Source organism: Myotis myotis, unplaced genomic scaffold (genome assembly GCF_014108235.1).
Source record: "Myotis myotis isolate mMyoMyo1 unplaced genomic scaffold, mMyoMyo1.p scaffold_m19_p_4, whole genome shotgun sequence".
Lineage (NCBI taxonomy): Eukaryota > Metazoa > Chordata > Mammalia > Chiroptera > Vespertilionidae > Myotis > Myotis myotis.
Window position 1 is genome coordinate 69,429,906 of NW_023416346.1, and position 24,165 is coordinate 69,454,070.

General features: G+C 38.2%; 1 protein-coding gene across 1 annotated transcript in view; it reads right to left on the bottom strand.

Moving 5' to 3' along the window:
* Positions 1 to 270: 270 nt before the first annotated feature.
* Positions 271 to 24,165, bottom strand: part of LOC118654589 (protocadherin-11 X-linked) — an 80,539-nt gene continuing 56,644 nt past the window's right edge. The window contains exon 2 of the mRNA XM_036305978.1: positions 271 to 2,793. Coding sequence (XP_036161871.1) covers positions 271 to 2,793 — 2,523 coding nt within the window. The remainder of the gene's footprint in view (positions 2,794 to 24,165) is intronic.

The following is a 24,165-nucleotide window of genomic DNA, read 5'->3' on the forward strand; positions in this document are numbered from 1 at the left end:
TTCCTCTTCCTCTCTCCCCCATCCTGCCTCCTTTCTCTTTACCCCCTCTTTAAAGATCAATGGAAAATTTATCCTGGGGTGAAGATTTTTTTTAAAAAAGAGTTATTTGTTCTCATTTTCTACCAAACTTAAAATTAATCCATATATCTATTTAAATACTTCTGCAGAGTATGATTGTTTTGATCATTTTTTGAGTTAATAGATATTGTAAAATTCTACTGCAACTTAAAATAATTAAAAAACAAAACAAAATAAAATTAGAAAAGTTAGTTAGAAACTGTGAATACCTACCAATCTGGTGTGTACAGACACAGGGGTCTTGAAAGTTGTCACCGGATAGCTGTACTCAGAAACACTGTAGGGATCAGAACTGCTGGAGGAACATTTGGAGATGGAATCACAGGCCACAAAGGTATTATCAAGAGGCAGTTCCTGGATGATGTGGTGCTTTGAATTCAGGGGAGTTTCCGGTTGGATCTGGAAAGCAGGCTGTGGGGATGCAGATTTGTAGTGCCTGGCCAAATCAGGGCTGTCAGGCTTGAAAGTAGTAGGTGTAGTGCCCCAGTTGTACTTGCACATGGTTTGCTCTTCCAGCTCAATGGGAAGGTCTAGTGTGATGCTCTTTCCATCATTGTCAGCATCATCTGCCTTAGTTTCCTCAATAGTGACAAAGTTAAGCAGCAAGTTCTTAGGGGCATGCTTCTTCTTCTTCTTCTTCTTCTTCTTTTTTTTCATCATTATCATCTGCCGATTTTCTGGGTTTGGAGTAACCCATTCAGAATTCTGCTTGTTTTTCTGAGCAGCCTTAAGGTGTGGTGATTGGCAGCATCTTATGACAGCAGTGATGAAAATAACAAGGATGACAGTTATGGTGCCAGCAACAATGGCAACCATGATCTTGACATAGTCAGTGGTTGGGGAGGATGCATCAGTTGTCTCAATATTTTGGGTTACTGATGTTTCAGTGTTTCTGTGCACCAATTCATGAATCAGTGTAGCATTAGTTACTGACTCATTCACAAATAGATTAACTCTTACAACACTGAAGAGAGAATCAGGTTGCCCTAAGTCGTTAGCTTGGACTACCAGTCTGTGTAAACCAAGGTCTGCTAAAACACATTTCTCCTTCATTGTAATGTTGCCTGTTGTTTGGTTGATTATAAACAGACCTCTTGTGTTTCCTCCTACAATGCTGTACTGAAGCTCTGCATTCATGCCAGTGTCATTGTCAATAGCAACTACTGTGAAGACCACTGTGCCCGGATCAGTGGATGGTAGAACCAATTCATAGGAGTAGTTGGAAGAAGGGACAAGAAAAACTGGCTTGTTGTCATTGACATCAACCACATTTATGGTCACTTTGGCAGTTGAAGAACGTGATACCCTACCACCATCCTCAGCCTGTACATAGAAAGTATAAGACTCTTGTTTTTCTCTGTCAAATGAAATATTTGGTCGAATGACACCAGTCTGTGAATCAATAGTGAAGTCATCATTCACATCTAAAATGGAGAGAGTAACTGCAGAATTTTCTCCATAATCAGGATCAGTTACAGTGATTAGTCCTACTGTGCCATGTCTAGAAAGGTTTTCTGGGACATAGAAATTGTATTCATTGTGTGTGAAAATTGGACTGTTGTCATTTTGATCAAGAACTGTCACTAAGACTGTGACATTAGTTATTAAGGGTGGGATCCCGTTATCTTTTGCCAGAACTGTAAAGTAATACTTTTCCTGTTTTTCTCTATCCAGTTTCTTCATTGCAGTCAGAATGCCTGTACGCTGATCCAGGTTGAATTCAGATGGAGCATCATCGCCTAACAGGTAAGTGATTTCAGCATTACGTCCAGTGTCTGCATCCGTCGCACTTATTTTTGTCAACTGGGAGCCAGGAGAGTTATTCTCAGGAACAGAAGTACTTATGAAAGACTGGGTAAAAACGGGAGCATTGTCATTTTCATCTTTTATTTTGATAAGGAGCATGGATGACTGATTCAATGGAGGTTTGCCAGCATCTGCGGCCAGTAATTTAATGGCATATTCTTTGGTGGACTCATAGTCAAGAAATGCAGCCGTCTCCAGGAGGAACTGATTACTAAATACTGGCCTTAATCGGAAAGGGACATCATGATCTGTAAAGCATGTCACCCTACCATTATGGTCAGCATCTTTATCTGTCACAGTTATGAGAGCAATTTTGGTGTTGAGTGAAGCATTTTCTGAAAGAACCACAGTGCCATTGATTGGATTGATGATGTATCTTATATCGATTGATGGGACATTATCATTGATATCTGTAACATTTACTAGCACCATTGCTCTTGCTGGCATCAACCCACCATCACTTGCCAAAACCAGTAACTTGTGGTTTGGTGATTCTTCCCTATCCAGTGGTTCTTTGATTGTGATAAGTCCGGTGGAGGAGTTGAGGTGAAATAGCCTCTTGGCTATGTTGGAAACTAGATTGCTGAAATAGAAGTGAATTTTGGCATTTTCACCTATGTCGGCATCTGTGGCATGGAGCTGTGTCACTGAAGTACCTACAGGAGCATTTTCTGGTATACTGACTTCAATTTCACTCTCCGTAAAAACTGGATGGTTATCATTTATATCAGCAATACTTATTTGCAAAATGGCAGTACTGGATTTTTGAGGAAAGCCACCATCTTCAACCTTTACTTTCATTACATATGTATCCTTCTCTTCCCTATCTAACTCCTTCTGAACAATCAGTTGTGGCATCTTGTCTCCTTCTGGCGTTTCAATGACATCGAGCCCAAAAACATTTTGACCCTGGAAAATATAGAATGAAACATTTAACTTACGTTATTATGTAATAGACCAATTTTCAAATTCTCAAAGCCACATGATATAGGATTAGCTCAGAAATAGATGCCAGAAAACTTGAATTCTAAGTCCCAACTCTGCCTATAACTAATATTATGATCATAAGCAAGTCGCTTAACATCTCTAGGCATTTTTAAAATTAAAGAGTTCTGCTAGAAAATGTCCTGAGGGTTTTTAAAGTTGTAGCATTTTATAATAATGAATGTAACTCAAGTGAACTATTAAAGTTTCAAAAGGAAGAAGTATGTAGAATATTTAAAAAGAATTGTCACTATGTTTCACATGGTAAATGAAGTTATAAGTGAATTAACCACAGTTACTCCATATAAATAAAATATTTTATTGTAGATTTCAATTGTACCGATGGCTTTTCACCATGATAAGTTATGATAGAATATGAAATATTTGTCCAAGGCAGTAGCACATATATTACATCTAAAAAATATACCAAAACCTTTGCTGAGGTGAGAAAATGAAACTCTGATAAGAATATAACCTTGTGTAAAATACAAAGAATTTCATCTTTTTTCTATAAGAACAATTCATAAAAGTAAAATTTTTTTGGAGATTAAAAACACTTTTTTTTTTTTAAATGAGTAAGCACAGTGGAATGAAGTTACATGCCAAAATGTCAAATTTGAAACAGCACCTATATTATTTTCATCACATGAAGTCAGATTATGGGAATGTTTAAAGTACAGTCTCTGGTGTTTGAATAATCCAAGGAAATTCAATCAATTAAAATTGTAAAATACATAATCAGTATGCATGGGCTCTCTCCAGTGCTACTGCTTATCCGTACACAAAAGGTCTCTTACTCTCAACAAGTCTTTTAAATAGTCAAGTACCTTAATGTTGATAAAGTCCAATTTATCAAAATAAAACAAAAAATTTTAAAAGTCCCCTCTGACTTACAATACGCTAAGCCCTGCACAAATAGTGATCTCACTAGCTGACTAAAGAATACTACTGAGTAAGTACCCTTTAGTCACCTGGCAAGATCATATGAAGCAATCCATGAGTATTTGTTATCTTGTTTTATTTTACACAGCTGAAATGAACACCCTATTAATATTTTATTCACATAAGCCAATAAACAATTTGCATTTTCTTTGAATAAAATATATAGCGAGAGAAACATATGCTATGTCATATTCACTTAGTTTGTGAAAAAATTAGCAAACTGAAACCTATCTGTCAACTGTGTATTTTTAGGACAATGACATTAAATATAGATAAATATATTTACCATTAAAATTTGATCTAAATGAATTAGTGATTAATGATCATTTTATGATTGCAATGACATTTCAAAGGGTTTTTAGAAAAGTTCAAATACAGAATGTCTCATTTACGGGTAGGAAAAATAAATTTTAATTTAATTTACAAAAATCCATGTTACTTCTTGGCATGCCAATACTGAGTGACAAAAATGGTCACAGCATTCTTCTAGGCATTGGTGATGTGGAGTGTGTAAACACATTTTACTAATGTAATGGAAATTAAATGCTAGCTAAGATGAGAAAAAAAATGACAGTCTAAGTATTTAATTATGGTCTTGATATTAACAGGTTTATATTAATTAAGAAAATAATTACATTTTAATAAGGGCTATAAATCAAATCTAATAAAAGAGAAACATGCAAATTGACCATGCCTCCACTAGACCCACAAGCCATGCCCACAAGCCAATCAGGAGTGGTTATGCAAATTAACCCAACTAAGATGGCAGCGGCCACAGAGCTAGAGCAAGCAGGAGGCTTGGGTTGCCCCAGGTGATGGAGGAAGCCAAACTTCCCGCCTGTCCTGCCAGCCCTGAGCTTTGCTCAAGGCTACAAAGTTTCAATTATAAAAGGTAAATAAACCCCAGATACATGCTTCCAGCGTGCAGACATAGCCAGCCTGAAAACGGCCATCAGCCCCTCACCCAGGCTGACCCAGCACTGCAGGGGGGGGACCCCCACCGTGAAGGGGCTGTGGGCAGCCTGCAAACAGCCCTCATCCCCTCACCCAGGTGAGCCAGACACTCCAGTAGGGCCCCCCCACCCTGAAGGGGCTGTAGCCAGCCTGAAAACGGCCCTCAGCACCTCACCCAGGCTGGTCACACCTCCATAGGTGAGGGTCCCTCCTGGGGGGCTTGGCCAGCCTGAAAACAGCCATCATCCCCTCACCCAGGCTGGCCAGGCACCCTAGTGGGGACCCCCATCCTGATCCAGGACACCCTTCAGGGCAAACCAGCTGGGCCTCACCCGTGCACCAGGCCTCTATCCAATGTAATAAAAGGGTAATATGCAAATTGACCCTAACAGCAGAACGACTGGGAATGACTGGTCACTATGACACACACTGACCACCAGGGGGCAGATGATCAATGCAGGAGATGCCCCCTGGTGGTCAGTGCACTCCCACAGGGGGGAGCTCTGCTCAGCCACAAGCCAGGCTGATGTCTGCCAGCACAGCAGCAATGGCTGGAGCCGCTCCCGCCCCCTCAGCAGTGCTAAGGATGTCTGACTGCAGCTTAGGCCTGCTCCCCACTGGCAAGTGGACATCCCCCGAGGGCTCCCGGGCTGCCAGAGCGATGTCTTACTGCCAGCTTAGGCCTGATCCCCCAGGGAGCCAGCCTAAGCCAGCAGATGGACATTCTCAGAGAGGCCCCAGACTGCGAGAGGGCACAGGCCGGGCTGAGGGACCCCACTAACTGAGTGCACAAATTTTTGTGCATCAGTCCTCCAGTAGATATTATAAAGTATTTTCATAGGTTATATAAGAGGAAACTAGAATATGTAATATAATATAAAAAGAACAAGAAAATTATAAGTTTTTGATTTTTAGACCCAATTGTCTAATTTATGACTATACTATATCTGGGAAAAAGAATATGCTAGTTTTAATTTTAAATTTTATGTATTTATGTTTGTGTATTTTGTTTTTGTATATTTATATTTAGTTCTTAAACATTTACCTAAATTTTTAACTGACCTTTGCTTTCCTAAGCAAATGAAGGCAAGTTTATGTCAGTTGAAAAATCCATGAGTAGCATGTTAACTGCCTTTTAATTATTTTATGTGAAGGGACAGTAATCTTAAAAAAATAGGTTTTTCAAATTTGAAGGCTGATAATAAGATATACATGTCAGATAATGGATAATGTCCCTATTGCTCTTCTGTCTTCAATGACTGTTCTGTCCAATACAATAGCGATTAGCCACAAGTATTTAAATTTTAATTAATTAAAAGTAGGTAAAATCTAAAAAGATTTCCTCAGTTTCACTAGCCACATTTAAAGTTCTCATAGCTACATGTAAACTGAGTGCCCACTCAGTTGGACAGTGCAGATATAAAACATCTCCATTATTACACAACGTCCTACTCAACTGCATTATTTTAAGGTGTCGTAATTTTCTTTTACAAAGATCTATGTTCACCCTTTCTGGCAGTGACTACCTCCCTATGACAACATACCTCTGGCTAAGGATCCCCTTCATCTCACTCATCTAAATGCCCAGGATGTTATAAAATCACCACCTTCATTAGTACTTTACAATCAGTGGTATTGTGTGTTGACTGCTCCGCTGTCCTCTATCAGCCTACAGGAGAAAAAGCATGGCTGATGGAAGGATGCTTCTTCAGAAGGAAGAGGCACTAAAGTACCCTGAATCAAGGTGAGTGGGAAACCAGCCAGTAAATACATTATGAATTTTATAAAATCACACAGTCGGGTGATTGTGTGCATATCTTTCCCAGATATTTAGAGCTTTACAAATGACTTGCTGATTTACATATTTAAATTTCTAATTGTCCAAGGAATTTGTAAAGGAATTGCCCACATGTAAGACATAATTTTCAACATATCTAAGTTTTATGCCAAAGTGTAGTGTCAATATGAGCTTATTACCATTATTATGGAATGAGTATTCCAAGGCTGTTTCTTTTTCTTGTCTCATTCAGGAATGAAAGATGACTTGACACATAGATTCAACATTTTTTCTACCCTATGGCAGTTCACCTGACATTCACAACCACATGATCCTTCTTCTGTATGTTAGACCATGACATGCAAACACTCGGGAAGCTGAAAAGGGGAACTAAAAATGTATGGCTCCTTAACTCATTACCTCGCTACCTTTAGCATAGACATGTCCTATATACTAATAATTGACCAGTAGTATCCTCAGTTCCAAACCTACTTAAAATTACTGCCCCCTTGTTTTGAGGGATAAACTCTATCTGAGAAAATCCTTGGATATCTCTCCCAAATATTCATCCTTTTGTGAGAGCACTAGGCATCACTCCTATGTGTCACTCGGTAATTTACTTAAGCCTTAATACACTTATGGATATGAGTATAGTATAACATGGCATCAAGCTTCATTTATATTTATAATCTCTAAGGACATAGCATCTGCATATACAAACATATTCAATAAGCATTTATTAGATAAAATGCATGAATGAAAAATAATAATACTGATTTCAAAAGACAAAAGGAGAAAGGATAGAGTTTGGTTGTTTTTGTTTTTAATTCTCAGACTGTGTAGGCATAGAAATATGCTATAATTGTTTAATTAGGTTTTTTTAATTTTATTAAAACTGTCCAGAAAACACTTTATAAAACAACTACTGTTACTGTTAGGGATATAATAAGCTAAAGCGTCCATTTCTGGTAAAACTACAACTTAGTTGTAAACCTTTATTCTCCGAAGAAATGATGACAAGTATTAAGTGTGGTAAGTGGCCAGTGCATTACTTATAAAATGCAAAACCTTACATCTGTCAAACACAAATGTACACAAACAGTAAAAAGAGAAAATAAAAACTCAGAAAACAACATAGAATATAAATTGGATGCAACACATTTTATGTTGATTTTGAATTCTGACATCTTAAAAGACATTGATGTTTAGTACACAAAATTGCCAAGTCCAGTTCAGATTAAGACAAAATTATGGACTCTCTAATAACCTCATGTAATGCAAAAGGCTTAATTTTCTTTGTGAATTATATTTCTTCCTAAATTCAAAAATAAGTTTTGAGTTTGCAAACCCAGGACAAAAACTGCTGAAATAAGCAAGGTGTTAAGCTCATCTGAGATCATAATTTTTTGTAGGGATTTGTAAAATGAAAGAAGAGAAAGTTGCTGTTAGCTATAAAAATTCCAAGAGCAGTATTTTGCTTTTGGAAAAAAGAAAATATATGTGCTACTATATTAGAAGCTATATTTTTGCCTATTGTTCTGGGAAAGAATTAATTGATCCATTGTTCCAAACTTTAACATTTTTGACATATGCATGAGCAAGACATCACTTCATTGATTACTGGAAGGTAATAAATAACACAGCACTTCCAAAGCTATAAATCTGGTATAGTTGCCCAGAAAGCGCACGGAGTGCCAGTAAGGACTAAAAATAGTTCCAAAAATGTTGAATATTAAAACTGATAAAATAAAAGCTGTTTATTCTGTAGATCAAGGAATGCTAGGGAAAAGACTAAAAAATTATTTCTGAGCTTTACTACTGTTTTAATGATCAAGAACCAATGGGGGGATAAGGACACATATGTAATACTTTAATCAATAAAGAAATTTTTTAAAAAAGAACCAACCTATTTTTTTTATTTTGTTCTGATTAATTATACATTTTGGGGCCAGAAAAATGCAATAACACAGTTTCAGATGGATAAAATCACAAAGATATGGCTATTGTAGAAAACTATAGTAAAATGAATATAATAATCTACACTAATAAAAAACAAAGATGCTAATTGACCATACCTGCACTATGCACTAAGCTATGCCCACCAGCCAAGCAGAGTCACTATATGCAAATTAACCCAACCAAGATGGCGTCCAGCAGCCACAGAGCTGGAGCAAGCAGGAGGCTTGGTTGCTCCTGCGATGGAAGAAGCTAAGCTTCCTCTCAGCCCTGAGTCAGCTGAGGCCTCTGCTCATGGCAACAAAGTTTCAATTATAGAAAACAAATAAATCCCAGATACCTGCTTCCAGCCAGCCTCCATTGGGAGCTTGGGTGGCTGGGGGTTGTGGCCAGCCTGCATAGAGCTATCAGCCCCTCACCCAGGCTGGCCACACCCTCATGGGGTGAGGGTCCCAGCTGGGGGGCTTAGCCAACCTGAAAATGGCCTTCAGCCCCTCACCCAGGCTGGACAGGCACCCCAGGAGGACCCCCCATCCTGAAGGGGCTGTGGACAGCCTGCAAAAGGTCCTCAGCTCCTCACCCAGACTGGCCAGGCACCCCAGTAGGGCCCCCCCACCCTGAAGGGGGTGTTGACAGTCTGAAAATGGCCCTCAGCCCCACACCCAGGCTGGCCAGGCACTGCAGTGGGGACCCCCACACTGAAGGGGCTGTGGCCAGCCTGCAAACAGCCATCAGCCCCTCACTCAGGCTGGCCATGCACCCCAGTGGGGATCCCTACCCTGAAGGGGCTGTGGCCAGCCTGCAAACAACCATAATCCCCTCACCCAGGCTGGCCAGGCACCCCAGCGGGGACACCCACACTGACGGTGTTGTGGCCAGCCTGCAAACAGCCATCAGCCCCTCACCCAGGCTGGCCAGCCACTCCTATATAATAAAAGGGTAATATGAAAATTGAGCCTAACAGCAGAACGACTGGGAATGACCGGTCACTATGATACACACTGACCACCAGGGGGCAGATGCTCAATGCAGGAGCTGCCCCCTGGTGGTCAGTGTGCTCCCACAGGGGGAGCTCTGCTCAGCCACAAGCCAGGCTGATGGCTGCCAGTACAGCGGTGGTGGTGGGAGCCTCCCCTGCCTCCTTAGCAGTGCTAAGGATGTCCGATTGCAGCTTAGGCCTGCTCCCTGCTGGCAAGTGGACATCCCCCGAGGGCTCCTGCCCTGCCAGAGCAATGTCTAACTGCCAGCTTAGGCCCGATCCCCCAGGGCACATGGCTAAGCCAGCAGGTGGTCATCCCTTGAGGGGTCCCAGACTGAGAGAGGGCACAGGATGGGCTGAGGGACTCCCCCAAGTGCACAATTTTTTTTTGCACAGGGGCTCTAGTTTCAATATTAATGGGTATTATAATAAATTATTTTCATTCCATTAAAGTTTCTTTAATTACTATAGGCTACCAAGAACTACTGGAGAGAATAGCAACAGTTTAAATTGCAATATTCAAGATTCTATAGAGTATTTCTAGAACATTTATCTTAGCATTCATTTTTAGCATTGTAAAAGGAAATACAATAAAAAATAGATTACATATAAAATGACTTCAGCAGTTAGTCACATATTTGACAATAACCTTGAAATCACTGAATATTTTCTTACTTTAAAGTTATATAAGGTAAAAAAATAAAAATAAATAAAGTTATATAAGGTAAAGGAGAGGATTGTATCTAATAAAACACTCTTTTTTAAATAAATAGATTTACTTTAAACTATTAATATACATGATGTTAATTTTAGTAAAGCCATACACAGGGTTTAAGATATCACACATGTTATTTATGTTATCCATTGTGATTTAACAAAGCCTATTTAGTAGAACAGTGATATTTGTATCACAGGGTCTTTTTTTTTTTAGCATTGGTCACAAGCAAAGCAATTTCTTTCATTCTTTCTTTTTTTTTTAATCCTCAACCAAAGATATTTTTCCATTGGTTTTTAGGGAGAAGGAAAGACAGAGAGAAACATCTGTGTGAGAGAAACACATTGATTGGTTTCTTCCTGCATTAGCCCCGACCAGGGCCAGAGCCAGCAAGGAGCCTGCAACCAAGGTATGTACCTTTGGCCGGAATGGAATCAGGGACCCATGGTCCACAGGCCACCAGTCTATCCACTGAGAAAAACTGGCTAGGGTAGCAATTTCTTCTATTGTATTTTTTCTTTATTTTATTAGATTTCAACAGTAGGGCAGTTTGTTTTTCCTCTTGGACAAAAAAGTAGGCACTTAGGAAGTTTCTCAAAACTGATAACAGTTTTGGACTCAATTCTGTCTTAAAATGTACTTCTGTCTTACTTCAGGATTTGAGGATGACATATGATAACTGCTATTATCTTTTATATCACAGCAACAAAAATAAGGATAAAAATCATAAGATTATCTAAATAGATGCTGAAAAAGCATTTGACAAAATTGAACATCCATTTAAGATAGAAAGAAAAACTCTTGATTAGGAAACTCCAAGGATTTAAATAGATAGTGCCTTTTATAAATCACACCATCACAATATTGGCTCCCCTTTCCCTGCCCCCACCCTTCCCAATCTTTACGGAGGGGGACGGGTCTGAAGATATCACACTTTTAGTTCACCCAACAGAAACCAGGCTGCCCACGATACCTTTGGTGGGTATTCCGATCCCAATTGCAGCCATATCACCAGGCAACACATAAACACTGCCCACAACGTACTCCAGGAGCATTCTCCTAAAAGGCTGAAACTCCTCTCATCACTATAAACAGAAATATAGCAGCAGATCCAAGCATCAGCAGCCTCCTAAGCACCACACCCTCTGCTGAGGAACAGCAGCTGTACGTGAAACCTCCCCCCACCAGCCAGAAGAGACACCACAGCTGTGAACAGCACCCACCAGAGGAGCTGCTGCCAACTGAAGAGCAGCTGATACCGCAACCGCCCGAAGAGCAACCACAGACCAAGGAGTCACTGCCACTCAGGGAGCAGCCACTGAACGACTCAACGTCTAGATATGTCAGTGAGATCAAACATGGATAGACAAAGAAACCCCCAAAGGAAAGAGAAGGAGGACTCTCCAGAAAAGCAGCTAAGTATTACAGAGGCATGCAACATGACAGAAAAAGAATTCAGAATAAGGGTCCTAGAGTGCATAAACCGGATGGAGGAAAAAATCGACAACCTCTGCAAGAAGCAAGAAGAAACAGATGAAAAAATCGATAACATATGGAAGAAGCTAGAAGAAACAGATGAAAAAATCAACAACTTAAGTAAGACCCAAGAAGAAATGAAGAGTGATATAGCTGCATTGAAAAACTCCATTGAAAGTATCAACAGTAGACTAGGAGAAGCAGAGGACCGAATTAGTGAATTAGAAGCCAAGGAAGCAAAACACACCCAAAATGTACCGCAATTGGAGAAAAAAATAAAAAGACAGGAGGAGAGCTTAAGGGAGCTTTGGGACAACATGAAATGAAACAACATACGAATAATAGGGGTACCAGAACAACAGAAAGATGAACAAGGATTAGAAAACCTATTCGAAGAAATAATATCAGAAAACTTCCCTGAGGTGGGGAAGAAAAAAGTCACACAAGCCCAGAGAGTCCCAAACAAGGTGAACCCGAAAAGACCCACACTAAGACACATCATAATTACCATGGCAAATGTTCAGGACAAAGAGAGAATCTTACAGGCTGCAAGAGAGAGACAGAAAGTTACATACAAGGGATCTCCCATTAGATTATCAAATGATTTCTCAACAGAAACACATCAGGCCAGAAAAGAATGGACGGAAATTTACAAAGTGATGCAAAGCAAAGGACTGAATCCAAGAATACTCTATCCAGCAAGGCTATCATTCAAACCTGAAGGGGAAATAAGAAGCTTCACAGACAAAAAAAAGGCTAAGGGAGTTTATCACCACCAAGCCAGCAATGCAAGGAATGCTAAAGGGTCTGGTATAAAAAGAAGAAATAAAAAGCTCAGAAAGAAAACAGCCACACAAAAAAAGAAACGGCTACAAACAAGTACCTTTCAATAATAACTTTAAACGTAAACGGAATAAATGCTCCAAACAAAAGACATCGAGTGGCTGAATGGATAAAAAAACATGACCCATACATCTGCTGTCTACAAGAAACCCACCTCATTAGAAGGGACTCACACAGACTGAAAGTGAAAGGATGGAAAAATATCTTGCAGGCAAATGGAAAGGAGAAGAAAGCTGGGGTAGCAATACTTATATCGGACAAAATAGACCTCAAAGTGAAGGCCATAACAAGAGATAAGGAAGGCCACTACATAATACTAAAGGGATCAATACAACAAGAAGATATAACCCTGGTAAACATATATGCACCTAATGCAGGAGCACCCAAATTCATAAAAAAACTCCTGGAAGATATCAAAGGAGAGATCGACAACAATACAATCATAGTAGGGGACTTTAATACACCACTGACAGCACTGGATAAGCCCTCTAGACAATCAATCAGCAAAGATACAGCAATCCTAAATGACTCACTAGATCAGATGGACTTAATAGACATCCTCAGAACACTTCACCCCAAACCCAGGGAATATATATTCTACTCAAATGCTCATAAGACATATTCAAAAATAGACCATATATTGAGTCACAAGCAAAGTATCCCCAAATTCAAGAAGATTGAAATCATAAAAAGCATCTTCACAAACCACGATGGCATAATATTAGAAATAAACTACAATAAAAACAGCCCAAAATACTCAAACACCTGGAAGCCGAATAGCATGCTATTAAATATTGAGTGGGTTACCAATGAGATCAAAGAAGAAATTAAAAACATCCTGGAAACTAATGACAATGAAAACACAACAATCCAAAACCTATGGGACACAATGAAAGCAGTCCTGAGAGGGAAGTTTATAGCTCTACAGGCCTATCTCAAAAAACAAGAAAAAATGGTAGTAAATCATCTAACTCTACAACTCAAAGAATTAGAAAGAGAGCAACAAGAAAACCCCAGAGTGAGCAGAAGGAAGGAGATAATAAAGATTAGAGCAGAAATAAATGACATAGAGACCAAAAAAACAATACAGAAAATCAATGAAACCAAGAGCTGGTTCTTTGAAAGGATAAACAAGATTGACAAACCTCTAGCCAGACTCACCAAGAAGCAAAGAGAGAGGACCCAAATAAACAAAATCAGAAACGATAGAGGCGAAATAACAACAGACCCCACAGAAATACAAATGATTGTTAAAAAATACTGTGGACAGCTCTACTCCAACAAACTAGACAACCTGGAGGAAATGGACAAATTCCTAGAAAAATACAACATTCCAAAACTCAATCAGGAAGAATCTAAAAATCTCAATAGGCCAATAACTATGGAAGAAATTGAAGAAGTCATGAGAAAACTTCCAGCAAACAAAAGCCCAGGACCAGACGGCTTCACAGGGGAGTTTTACCAAACATTCAAGGAAGAACTAAAACCTCTCCTCCTCAGACTACTACAAAAAATTCAAGAGGAAGGAACACTTCCAAGCTCATTCTATGAAGCCAGCATCACCCTAATACCAAAACCAGGTAAAGACAACACAATGAAAGAGAATTACAGGCCAATATCCCTCATGAACATAGATGCCAAAATTTTCAATAAAATCTTAGCAAATCGGATCCACCAGTACATCAGAAAGATCATACACCATGACCAAGTAGGATTTATCCCAGGGATGCAAGGATGGTACAATATCCGCAAATCAATAAACGTGATACATCACATAAACAAATTGAAAGAAAAAAACCACATGGTCATATCAATTGATGCAGAAAAAGCATTTGACAAAATTCAACACCCATTTTTGATAAAAACTCTCAGTAAGGCGGGAGTAGAAGGATCATACCTCAACATAATAAAAGCCATATATGACAGGCCGACAGCCAGCATCGTACTCAATGGACAAAAACTAACACCATTTCCCCTAAGAACAGGAACAAGACAGGGATGCCCCCTCTCACCACTCCTGTTCAACATAGTACTGGAAATGTTAACCATTGCAATAAGGCAAGAAGAAGAAATAAAAGGCATCCAAATTGGAAAAGAGGAAGTAAAACTGTCCTTATTTGCAGACGACATGATATTATACATACAAAACCCTAGAGACTCCATCAAAAAGCTACTAGACTTAATACATGAATTTGGCAATGTAGCAGGATTCAAAATTAACCCCAAGAAATCTGAGGCATTTCTATACACCAATAGTGAACTTACAGAAAGAGAGATTATAAAAACGACCCCGTTTACCATCGCACCAAAAAAATTAAGCTACCTAGGAATAAACTTACCTAACGAGTTAAAAGACCTCTACTCAGAAAACTACAGGACGTTGAAAAAAGATATAGAGGAAGACATAAACAGATGGAAGAACATACCGTGTTCATGGATTGGTAGAATCAACATCATTAAAATGTCCATACTACCTAAAGCAATCTATAAATTCAACGCACTTCCTATTAAAATACCAACGGCATACTTCATAGATCTGGAACGAACTCTCCAAAAATTCATCTGGAATGAAAAAAGACCCCGAATAGCTGCAGCAATCCAGAAAAGGAACAAAGTAGGTGGGATCTCAATACCAGATATCAAGATGTATTACAAAGCCACTGTTATCAAAACTGCCTGGTACTGGCACAAGAATAGGCATATAGATCAATGGAATAGAATAGAGAGCCCAGAAATCGGCCCGAACCAATATGCTCAATTAATATTTGACAAAGGAGGCAAGAACATACAATGGAGCCAAGATAGTCTCTTCAATAAATGGTGTTGGGAAAATTGGATGGATATATGCAAGAAAATGAAACTAGACCTCCAACTTACACCATACACAAAAATAAACTCAAAATGGATAAAGGACTTAAATGTATGACAGGAAACCATAAAAATTCTAGAAGAATCCAAAGGCAACAAAATCTCAGACATATGCCGAAGCAATTTCTTCACTAATACAGCTCCTAGGGCACTTGAAACTAAGAGAAAATGAACAAATGGGACTACATCAAAATAAAAAGCTTCTGCACAGCAAAAGAAACCATCAACAAAACAGTGAGAAAACCGACTGTGTGGGAAAACATACTTGCCAATGTCATATCTAATAAGGGCCTAATCTCCAAAATTTATAGGGAACTCATACAACTTAACAAAAGGAAGGTAAACAATCCAATCAAAAAATGGGCAAAGGACCTAAATAGACACCTTTCAAAAGAGGACATTCAGAAAGCCAACAGACATATGAAAACATGCTCAAAGTCACTAATCATCAGAGAGATGCAAATCAAAACAACAATGAGGTACCATCTCACACCTGTCAGACTGGTTATCATCAACAAATCAACAAACTACAAGTGCTGGAGAGGATGTGGAGAAAAAGGAACACTTGTGCACTGCTGGTGGGAATGCAGACTGGTGCAGCCACTATGGAAGACAGTATGGAGTTTCCTCAAAAAACTGAAAATGGAACTCCCATTTGACCCTGTGATCCCACTTGTAGGAATATATCCCAAGAAACCAGAAACACCAATCAGAAAGGATATATGCACCTCTATGTTCATAGCAGCACAATTCACCATAGCTAAGATCTGGAAACAGCCTAAGTGCCCATCAGTACATGAATGGATTAGAAAACTGTGGTACATCTACACGATGGAATACTATGCTGCTCTAAAAAGGAAGGAACTCTTACCATTTGCAACAGCATGGATGGAACTGGAGAGCATTATGCTAAGTGAAATAAGCCAGTCAATGAAGGAAAAATATCACATGATCTCACTCATTCATGGATAATAGAGACCATTATAAACTTTTGAACAATAATAGATACAGAGGCAGAGCTGCCTCAAACAGATTGTCAAACTGCAGCGGGAAGGCCGGGGAGGGGTGGGGGGCAGGAGGTAGGGGGGTAAGAGATCAACCAAAGGACTTGTATGCATGCATATAAGCATAACCAATGGACATAAGACACTGGGGGGTAGGGGAGGCTAGGGGAGTGTCTAGGGCGGGGGGGGGGGCGGAAATGGACACATATGTAATATCCTTTGTAATATTTTAAGCAATAAAATTTAAAAAAGAAAAAAAGAAAGAAAAACTCGTAAGAAAGTACGTATAGAAGGATCTTAGTTCAAGTTGATAAAGACTGCATATGACTAGCCCACAGCTAACATCATACTCAATAGTGAAAGCTGAAAGCTTTTTCTTTAAGTTCAAGAACAAGACAAGGATGCCCACTTTTATAACTATTATTCAATATAGTACTGAAAATCCTAGCCACAGCAATCACACACACATACACTCACACATACTCTCACACACACACACACACACACGCACACACGAATAAATAAAAGACACCTAAAAAGAAAAGGTACAAGTTAATCTGTCCTATATGCAGATGACATGATATTATATATAGAAAACCCTAAAGGACCTACCCAAAATTAATAGAATTAATAAAAAAATTAATATACAGAAATCTGTCAAGTCCTACATAAAAATAAAGAACAATCAGAAGGAGAAATGAAGCAAACAACCCCATTCAAAATTGCATCCAAAAGAATAAAATAACTAAGAATAAAGTTAACAAAGGAGATGAAAGACCTTTACTCTGAAAACTCTAAGACATTGAAGAAAGAAACTGAAGAGATCACAAATAAATGGAAGGATATATCATCCTCAGGGATAGAAAGAATTAATGTTGTTAAAATGATCATACTACCAAAATCAATTTAAGGTTCAATGCAATTCCTATCAGAATACCAATGCCACTCCCATAAGAACTAGAACAAATAATTCTAAAATTTATATGGAACCACAAAAGACCCCAAATAGACAAAGCAATCTTGAAAAAGAAGAACCAAAATATATCTGATCTTAAAATATATTACAAGCTAAAATAATCAAAACAGTATGGTACTGGCAAAAAACAGACACATAAATCAATGGAACAGAATAGAGATCCCAGAAATAACCCCTCACATAATATGGTCAACTAATCTATGACAAAGGGGGTAAAAATATACATTGGAGTTAAGAAAGTCTCTTCAACAAGTGGCAATGGGAAAACTGGAGAGACCCATGCAAAAAAAATATTGAACCTGGACCACTCTCTTAGACCAGGTACAAAAATAAACTCAAGATGGGTTAAAGACTTAAATGTAAGGCTTGAAACCACAAAAGTCTAGAAGAAAACATAGGACATATACTATCTGACATCAGTCTCAGTAATATCTTTTTGGACATGCCCCCTCAAGCAAAGGGAAAAAATAAACAAATGAGACTACCTCAAACTAAAAAGCTTCTGCACAGCAAAGGAAACCCAGCCTTGGAAGGTGTGGCTCATTGGTTTGAGTGTTACCCTGTGCATTGAAAAGCCAGGGGTTCAATTCCTGATTGGGGTTTATGTGGGAGGCAGCCAATTGATATTTTACTCTCACATAAAAAAAAAAAAATGTTTCTCTCCCTCTCAAATCATTTTTTTTTTTAAAAAGGCACATATCAATTACCCTTTTGATGGCCATGTGATGGATACTATTCTGTGTCTTCTATCTGGGGGAATAATTAAACTACTTGACTATATTATTTGGAAAAAGTGCTCAGAATGAAATCTCTTTGTTTTTTTGTGTGTTTTTTTTTTATTGCTTAAAGTATTACAAAGGATATTACATATGTGTCCTTTTTTTTCCCCACCCTTAACAATCCCCTGGCCTCCCCTACCCCCCAGTGTCTTCTCAACTGAAGGACTTGTATGCATGCATATAAGCATAACCAATGGACATAAGAATGAAATCTCTTGAAGTGTTAACTTAAATTCATGTTATGAGCTGGAACAAAAAAAAAGATTTAATTGAAGATATCAGAGTGGTTATACCCATGAGAACATATGGATATTTAAACAAACCCATGGACTAGTTTCCATTTTTTCAGTCTATTCTTCACTTAGTTTTGAAAAAAACAAAACAAAACAAAAAAGCAGATCTTTACATTCAGAAAAAAGGGGAAATCTTAAACAATAGACTAAATATGCGATATAAATGAAACAAGACATAGTCTGATTAATTCTAACTTCCTAAGAGGAAACCAATCATTTTTACTAGTATCCTATCTAATAAAGAAGAAATATGCAAATTGACCATCACTCCACAACCAAGATGGTGGCGCCCACAGCCAATAAGGAGGGAATATGCAAATTGGCACAACAAAGATGATGGCAGCTGGGCCTGGATGCTTGTGTCATCACCACGGTGACAATGCAGCTGTTTTGCCCCTCCCCACATGCAGATGGCCTCTGGGCAGCACATGCACACAGGCAAGGAGCAGCCAGGGGCAGGATGCTGGAGGATGCCAGCGTTCCGCCCCACCCCACCTGCGGAGGGCCTCTGGGTAGGAGATAGGTCTTCAGGTTAACTGAGAGAAGAACATGAAGAGAAAAATGGAGATATGAGAAAATTGTCTTTTGTAAAGAAAAGCTTCTCAAACAAAACTAGAAGATTGAGGAAGCAGAGAGCTTCTGGGCAGTGGGCACAGAGCGGCCAGGTCCTGCAGAGAGTAGAGAACCACGGGGAGTAGGCCTAAGCCATCAGGGCTCCCGGATTGGAGAGGGTGCAGGTGGGTTGTGGGAACCATCCCCCCATGCACAATTCTTTGTGCACCAGGCCTCTAGTATATAATAATTCAGCATTCTCTTTCTCCCTTGTTTCATTTGCTGCTTGTTTGTTCTTTCCTCTCTGTCTCTCTCTCTCTCTCTGCTGTTTCTAAGACTTGAAAAGACTAAGCATGCCTTACAACATAGACATACTCTTCAATACTAGACAAATGTTTAAAACACAAATTGGGCTCAATACCAGAGATTTTAATGTTTTACATTTTAACTGAAAATATTTTCATTTAAGGAATACATTTTCAATCATGTAATCTTAATCACTGTTTTTAATTGAAAGACATGCAAAACAAATGAAATGTTACTTCTAATTATTGTTAAACAGCTCTTTTTAGCAGCTGCTCCCTTGTGCTCAAATTAGATGAGCTGGATTCATAAGAAAACTAGAATACAGTAACTGAAATACTGAATATTAGTAATAATAAAAGGGACTTCAGATATTATCCAGCCTTCATTCTTCTTTTATGAAAAGAACACTGAGACTCAGTGATGTTAGGTAAATTGCTCATGATCTCACAGCTAGTGTATTACAGCTAGTTTGAAAACAAATCTCTAGACCAGAGTTCAATAGTTTTAACTATGGTTACCTCTCAAAAGGGAGGTCTTATTGATACTGGCAGGAACTATTATACTTTGGAGAGCTATTGTACATAAGATAATCATCAGGAACTCAATACTTCAAAAAAGCAAAAAGGGAATAAAAAATATGTGTTTCTTGATCACCATTGAGTCACTGATGAAAAGGCTGCTGCCATGTTCCCTTAAGCTACTCTCTTATCCTAAGGAGCAATGTTTGGTGAATAAGGAAGCCAAAGAAACACATTTAAAATATAAAGAATACTATTGCTTCTATGCATAAATTAGGATAAACAGAATTCACCATCACTCTTTAATAGTGTAAAATATTTTCTATTTCATGGGAGATTTTCTTTAAAATATATTCTTAAAAATCTTTCTAAGAATAAAACCAAAGCATTTTATGTAGCTGCATACTTTATCTGAATAATTGTTTTTAAAAAGGTAAGGTAATATTTAAGTTTTTAAATTCTATTCAACTAATTGGAGTGACATTGGATAGTAAATTTATATAGGTTTCAAGTATATAATTGTAAATATGCGTTATCTGTATATATAATAAAATTCATAATTAGGTCAAACCATATCTGAAAATTAGTCATAAAAATGGAAAATATGATCCCCTCACTAATAGACACTCTTTCAAAATTAACTGATTGCTTATTAATATGAGGAAGATAAAATTCAAGATATTTCTGGTCTAGTGTGTCAAAAAATTCAGGTAAAGACAATTAGTACATAAGATAACTGGGAGGAAAGTATGTTACAAAATCTAAGGTCTTAGGAAGGCATTTTATCTTTTAAAAAAATATATGTTTTTATTGATTTTAGAGAGGGGGGGAAGGTAGAAGGGGACAGAGAGAAAGAGAGAGAGAGAGAGACATTGATGTGAGAGAGAAACATCTATCGGTTACCTACCATACCCATCCCGACTGGGGACCGAACCTGCAACCTGGGCATGTGCCCTGATCAGGAATAGAGCTGCATATCTTATCCACTGAATCATAGAAAGCTCCAAGCGAGGCCACTGTTAGTCAAAATTGTTTTCATAATCCAAAGCTGACGCAACTGTAACTGATCCCATGGGTTATATCTAAATATGTCAAAAGGACCTTACCCCTATCCCATACATTCTTGTTTCAATTTAAAAGGAAGAGGAATTCATCTCCAGTTGCCCAAATGTTTTCTGAATCTGATTTAGAAGAAAGTGTCATGTCCTCTAAGATGATTTCTGATTCTTCATCATTGGCATGTTTTCAGCAAGATGGAAAGGTGAGGCCTCTCTGAAGTTAAATAAATCATCAAATAAGGGACATCATTAGAAAATCCATTATGTTCATCATCAACAGGATCATCATTATTGCCATTATCTTCATCATATACATCTTTATCATGATTGTTGTAGTAATTTTTATCCTCTGAAGGCATTAACACTTCTAGATAGATATAAGTCTCTTGAACAGTTCCACAGGCCAACTCGGGTATCGTTTTCATGAACACACACACACATGCACACACCAAAAAAGTCAAAATAAATATATCTATTCATTTTCAAAAGCTAAAATATATAAGCCATTTCTAACTAAATTAATTATTGCATAGTAAAAGCCAAAAAAATTATTACCACTACCTTTCAAATAAAACCACGTATTCTTACAGCAACTTCTCAATAAGAAAAAAAAAAAGCCATCAATGACAAATAAGCATATATATTTAAGGTACCTTAACCTAGTCAAACATATTAGAAGTATTTAATATCAGCAAATACTAAGCCCCATGGCGCTGATTCTGGGAGTAATTTAAATTATGTCTGGAATGAGTTTGAATTAGGGGAGACAACGGTAACTTCAGACTATTAGTAAGTTTTTCCCTTCACATGTACTGAATCATACTCTTTAATCAGGACATCAGTACAATATAATATCTAATCACCATCCAGAGAATAGTAATGTTCACGAAAGTTTTCCAAAATTAATTCAGGTTATGCCTTAAAAGGCAAAATCAGGCCCTGTCCGTGTGGCTCAGTGGATTGAGCATGATCCCATGCACCAAGAGGTCATGGTTCGATTCCTGGTCAGGACACTTGCCCAGGTTGCAGGCTCAATCCCCAGCAGGGGGCATACAGGAGTCAGCCTATCAATGATTATCTTTCATCATTGATGTTTCTAACTCTTTCTCCCTCTGCCTTCCTCTATAAATAAATAAATAAATAAATAAATAAATAAATAAATAAATAAATAAATAGTTTTCAAAAAGGCAAGACCAGTATTTTAATGCTGCAACATGGAGCATCTATGTAAATCAATCAACTAAAATTTCCAGTCTTATTCAATTCATCACTTCTTCACAAACTGAGCCAGTGACAAGTTTAACCAAACTGGTCTCAGTTTCCAGTTGAAACATTATTTTCAACAAATAATAGCATTTTAGATAAAAATGATTGTAAATATGTGCTCGAAATATTTTTTCATGTCCTACAATACTTAAAGAAAAAAATTATAAAGTTTAAGAGCCAAGAACAATAAATAAATAAACATATTAATAAAAATATTAGATTAATAAATGCTCCTTTTAAACAGGATAGCCCCGTGGTTGGCAAACTATGGCTCGTGAGCCACATGCAGCTCTTTGGCCCCTTGAGTATGGCTCTTCCTAAGCCTTAGGAGTACCCTAATTAAGTTAATAACAATGTACCTACCTATATAGTTTAAGTTAAAAAAAATTGGCTCTCAAAAGAAATTTCAATTGTTGTACTGTTGATATTTGACTCTGTTGACTAATGAGTTTGCCGACCACTGGGATAGCCATATTAGTGTTATTGTACACCAACGCAAATTGTGTTCCATTCACATACTGTATCTCCAATTGATCTTTAATTTGCCTAATTCTAGATGTTAATATTTATCATTTGATCTTTATTAAAAATTGTAAATGGTTTTTCTAAAGTTTATTATACTAACACTAGAGGCATGAAATTCTACACTTGGGGGGATCCCTCAGGCCGACCTACACCCTCTCACAGTCTGGGAGCCCTCAGGGGATGTCTGACTGACAGCTTAGGCCCACTCCTCAATGCAGGAACTGCTCACAGGGGGAGCGCTGCTCAGCCAGAAGCCAGGCTCATGACAGTGGTGGGAGCATCTCCTGCCTCCATGGCAGCACTAAGGAAGGAGCAGTGAGCCAAGCGGTAAGGAGTAGTGAGCAGGCAGGCTGTAAGGAGTGAGGGGTCCTGGACTGCAAGAGGGATGTCTGACTGCCAGCAGGCAGACATCCCCTGAGGGGTCCTGGACTGTGAGAGGGCACAGGCCAGGCTGAAGGACACCCCCAAGTGCATGAATTTTGTACACCAGGCCTCTAGTTTTATATAAAGGTAAATGGATTAAGTGTTTCTAGGAGGAAATGTTTTTGATTTTTATTATATGTATGCTAGGCCAGAATAACAGCAAACTAATTTCTACTTGTTACCAATGGAAATACCATTTAAAAGCTCCAAGATTTATACAATAGCTTGAAATTATAGGTGATAAAATCAATACATGTTTAAAATAAAATATTTGAACCTGAGTGAATCCAATTAATATCTAATGATGAGATCATCTGACAAAAGCAGCATATGATCAAACAAGAAAAACTAACACAAACTCAAATACACAGACAACAGTATGGTTGTTACCAAAGGAAAGGCAGGGAATTGTAAAGGGTAAAGGAAATGAAATATATAGTGATGGAAGAATATTTAACTTTGAGTAATGGGAACACAATCCAAGATATATATGGTGTATCATAGAATTATACACTTGAAAGTTATATGATCCTATTAAACAATGTAATCCCAATAAATTATTTTTTTCTTTGTGAGTGTTTACTATGGAATTAACCAGTGCTATTATACACATTCTACACTCCTATTCTTTTTTTGTTTTGTTTTATCATTTACACTATTAGAGATGATCCCATCCCCTCCCCTATTTTCCCACTTCACCCAGCCCTCAACGCTCCTTTCCCTATGGCCAACACCCAATATTGTCTGTGTCTATGGTTTATGCATATATGTTCTTTGGCTAGTCCCTTCACATTCTTTCATCCATTCCCCTCAACCCACCAATCCTTTGACATCTGTCAGTCTAGTCCAGTGGTTGGCAAACTCATTAGTCAACAGAGCCAAATATCAACAGTATGATTGAAATTTCTTTTGAGAGCCAAATTTTTTAAACTTAAACTATATAGGTAGGTGCATTGTTATTAACTTAATTAGGGTACTCCTAAGGCTTAGGAAGAGTCACATTCAAGGGGCCAAAGAGCCGCATGTGGCTCGCGAACCACAGTTTGCCGACCACGGGTCTAGTCAATGTATCCATGACTCTATTTCC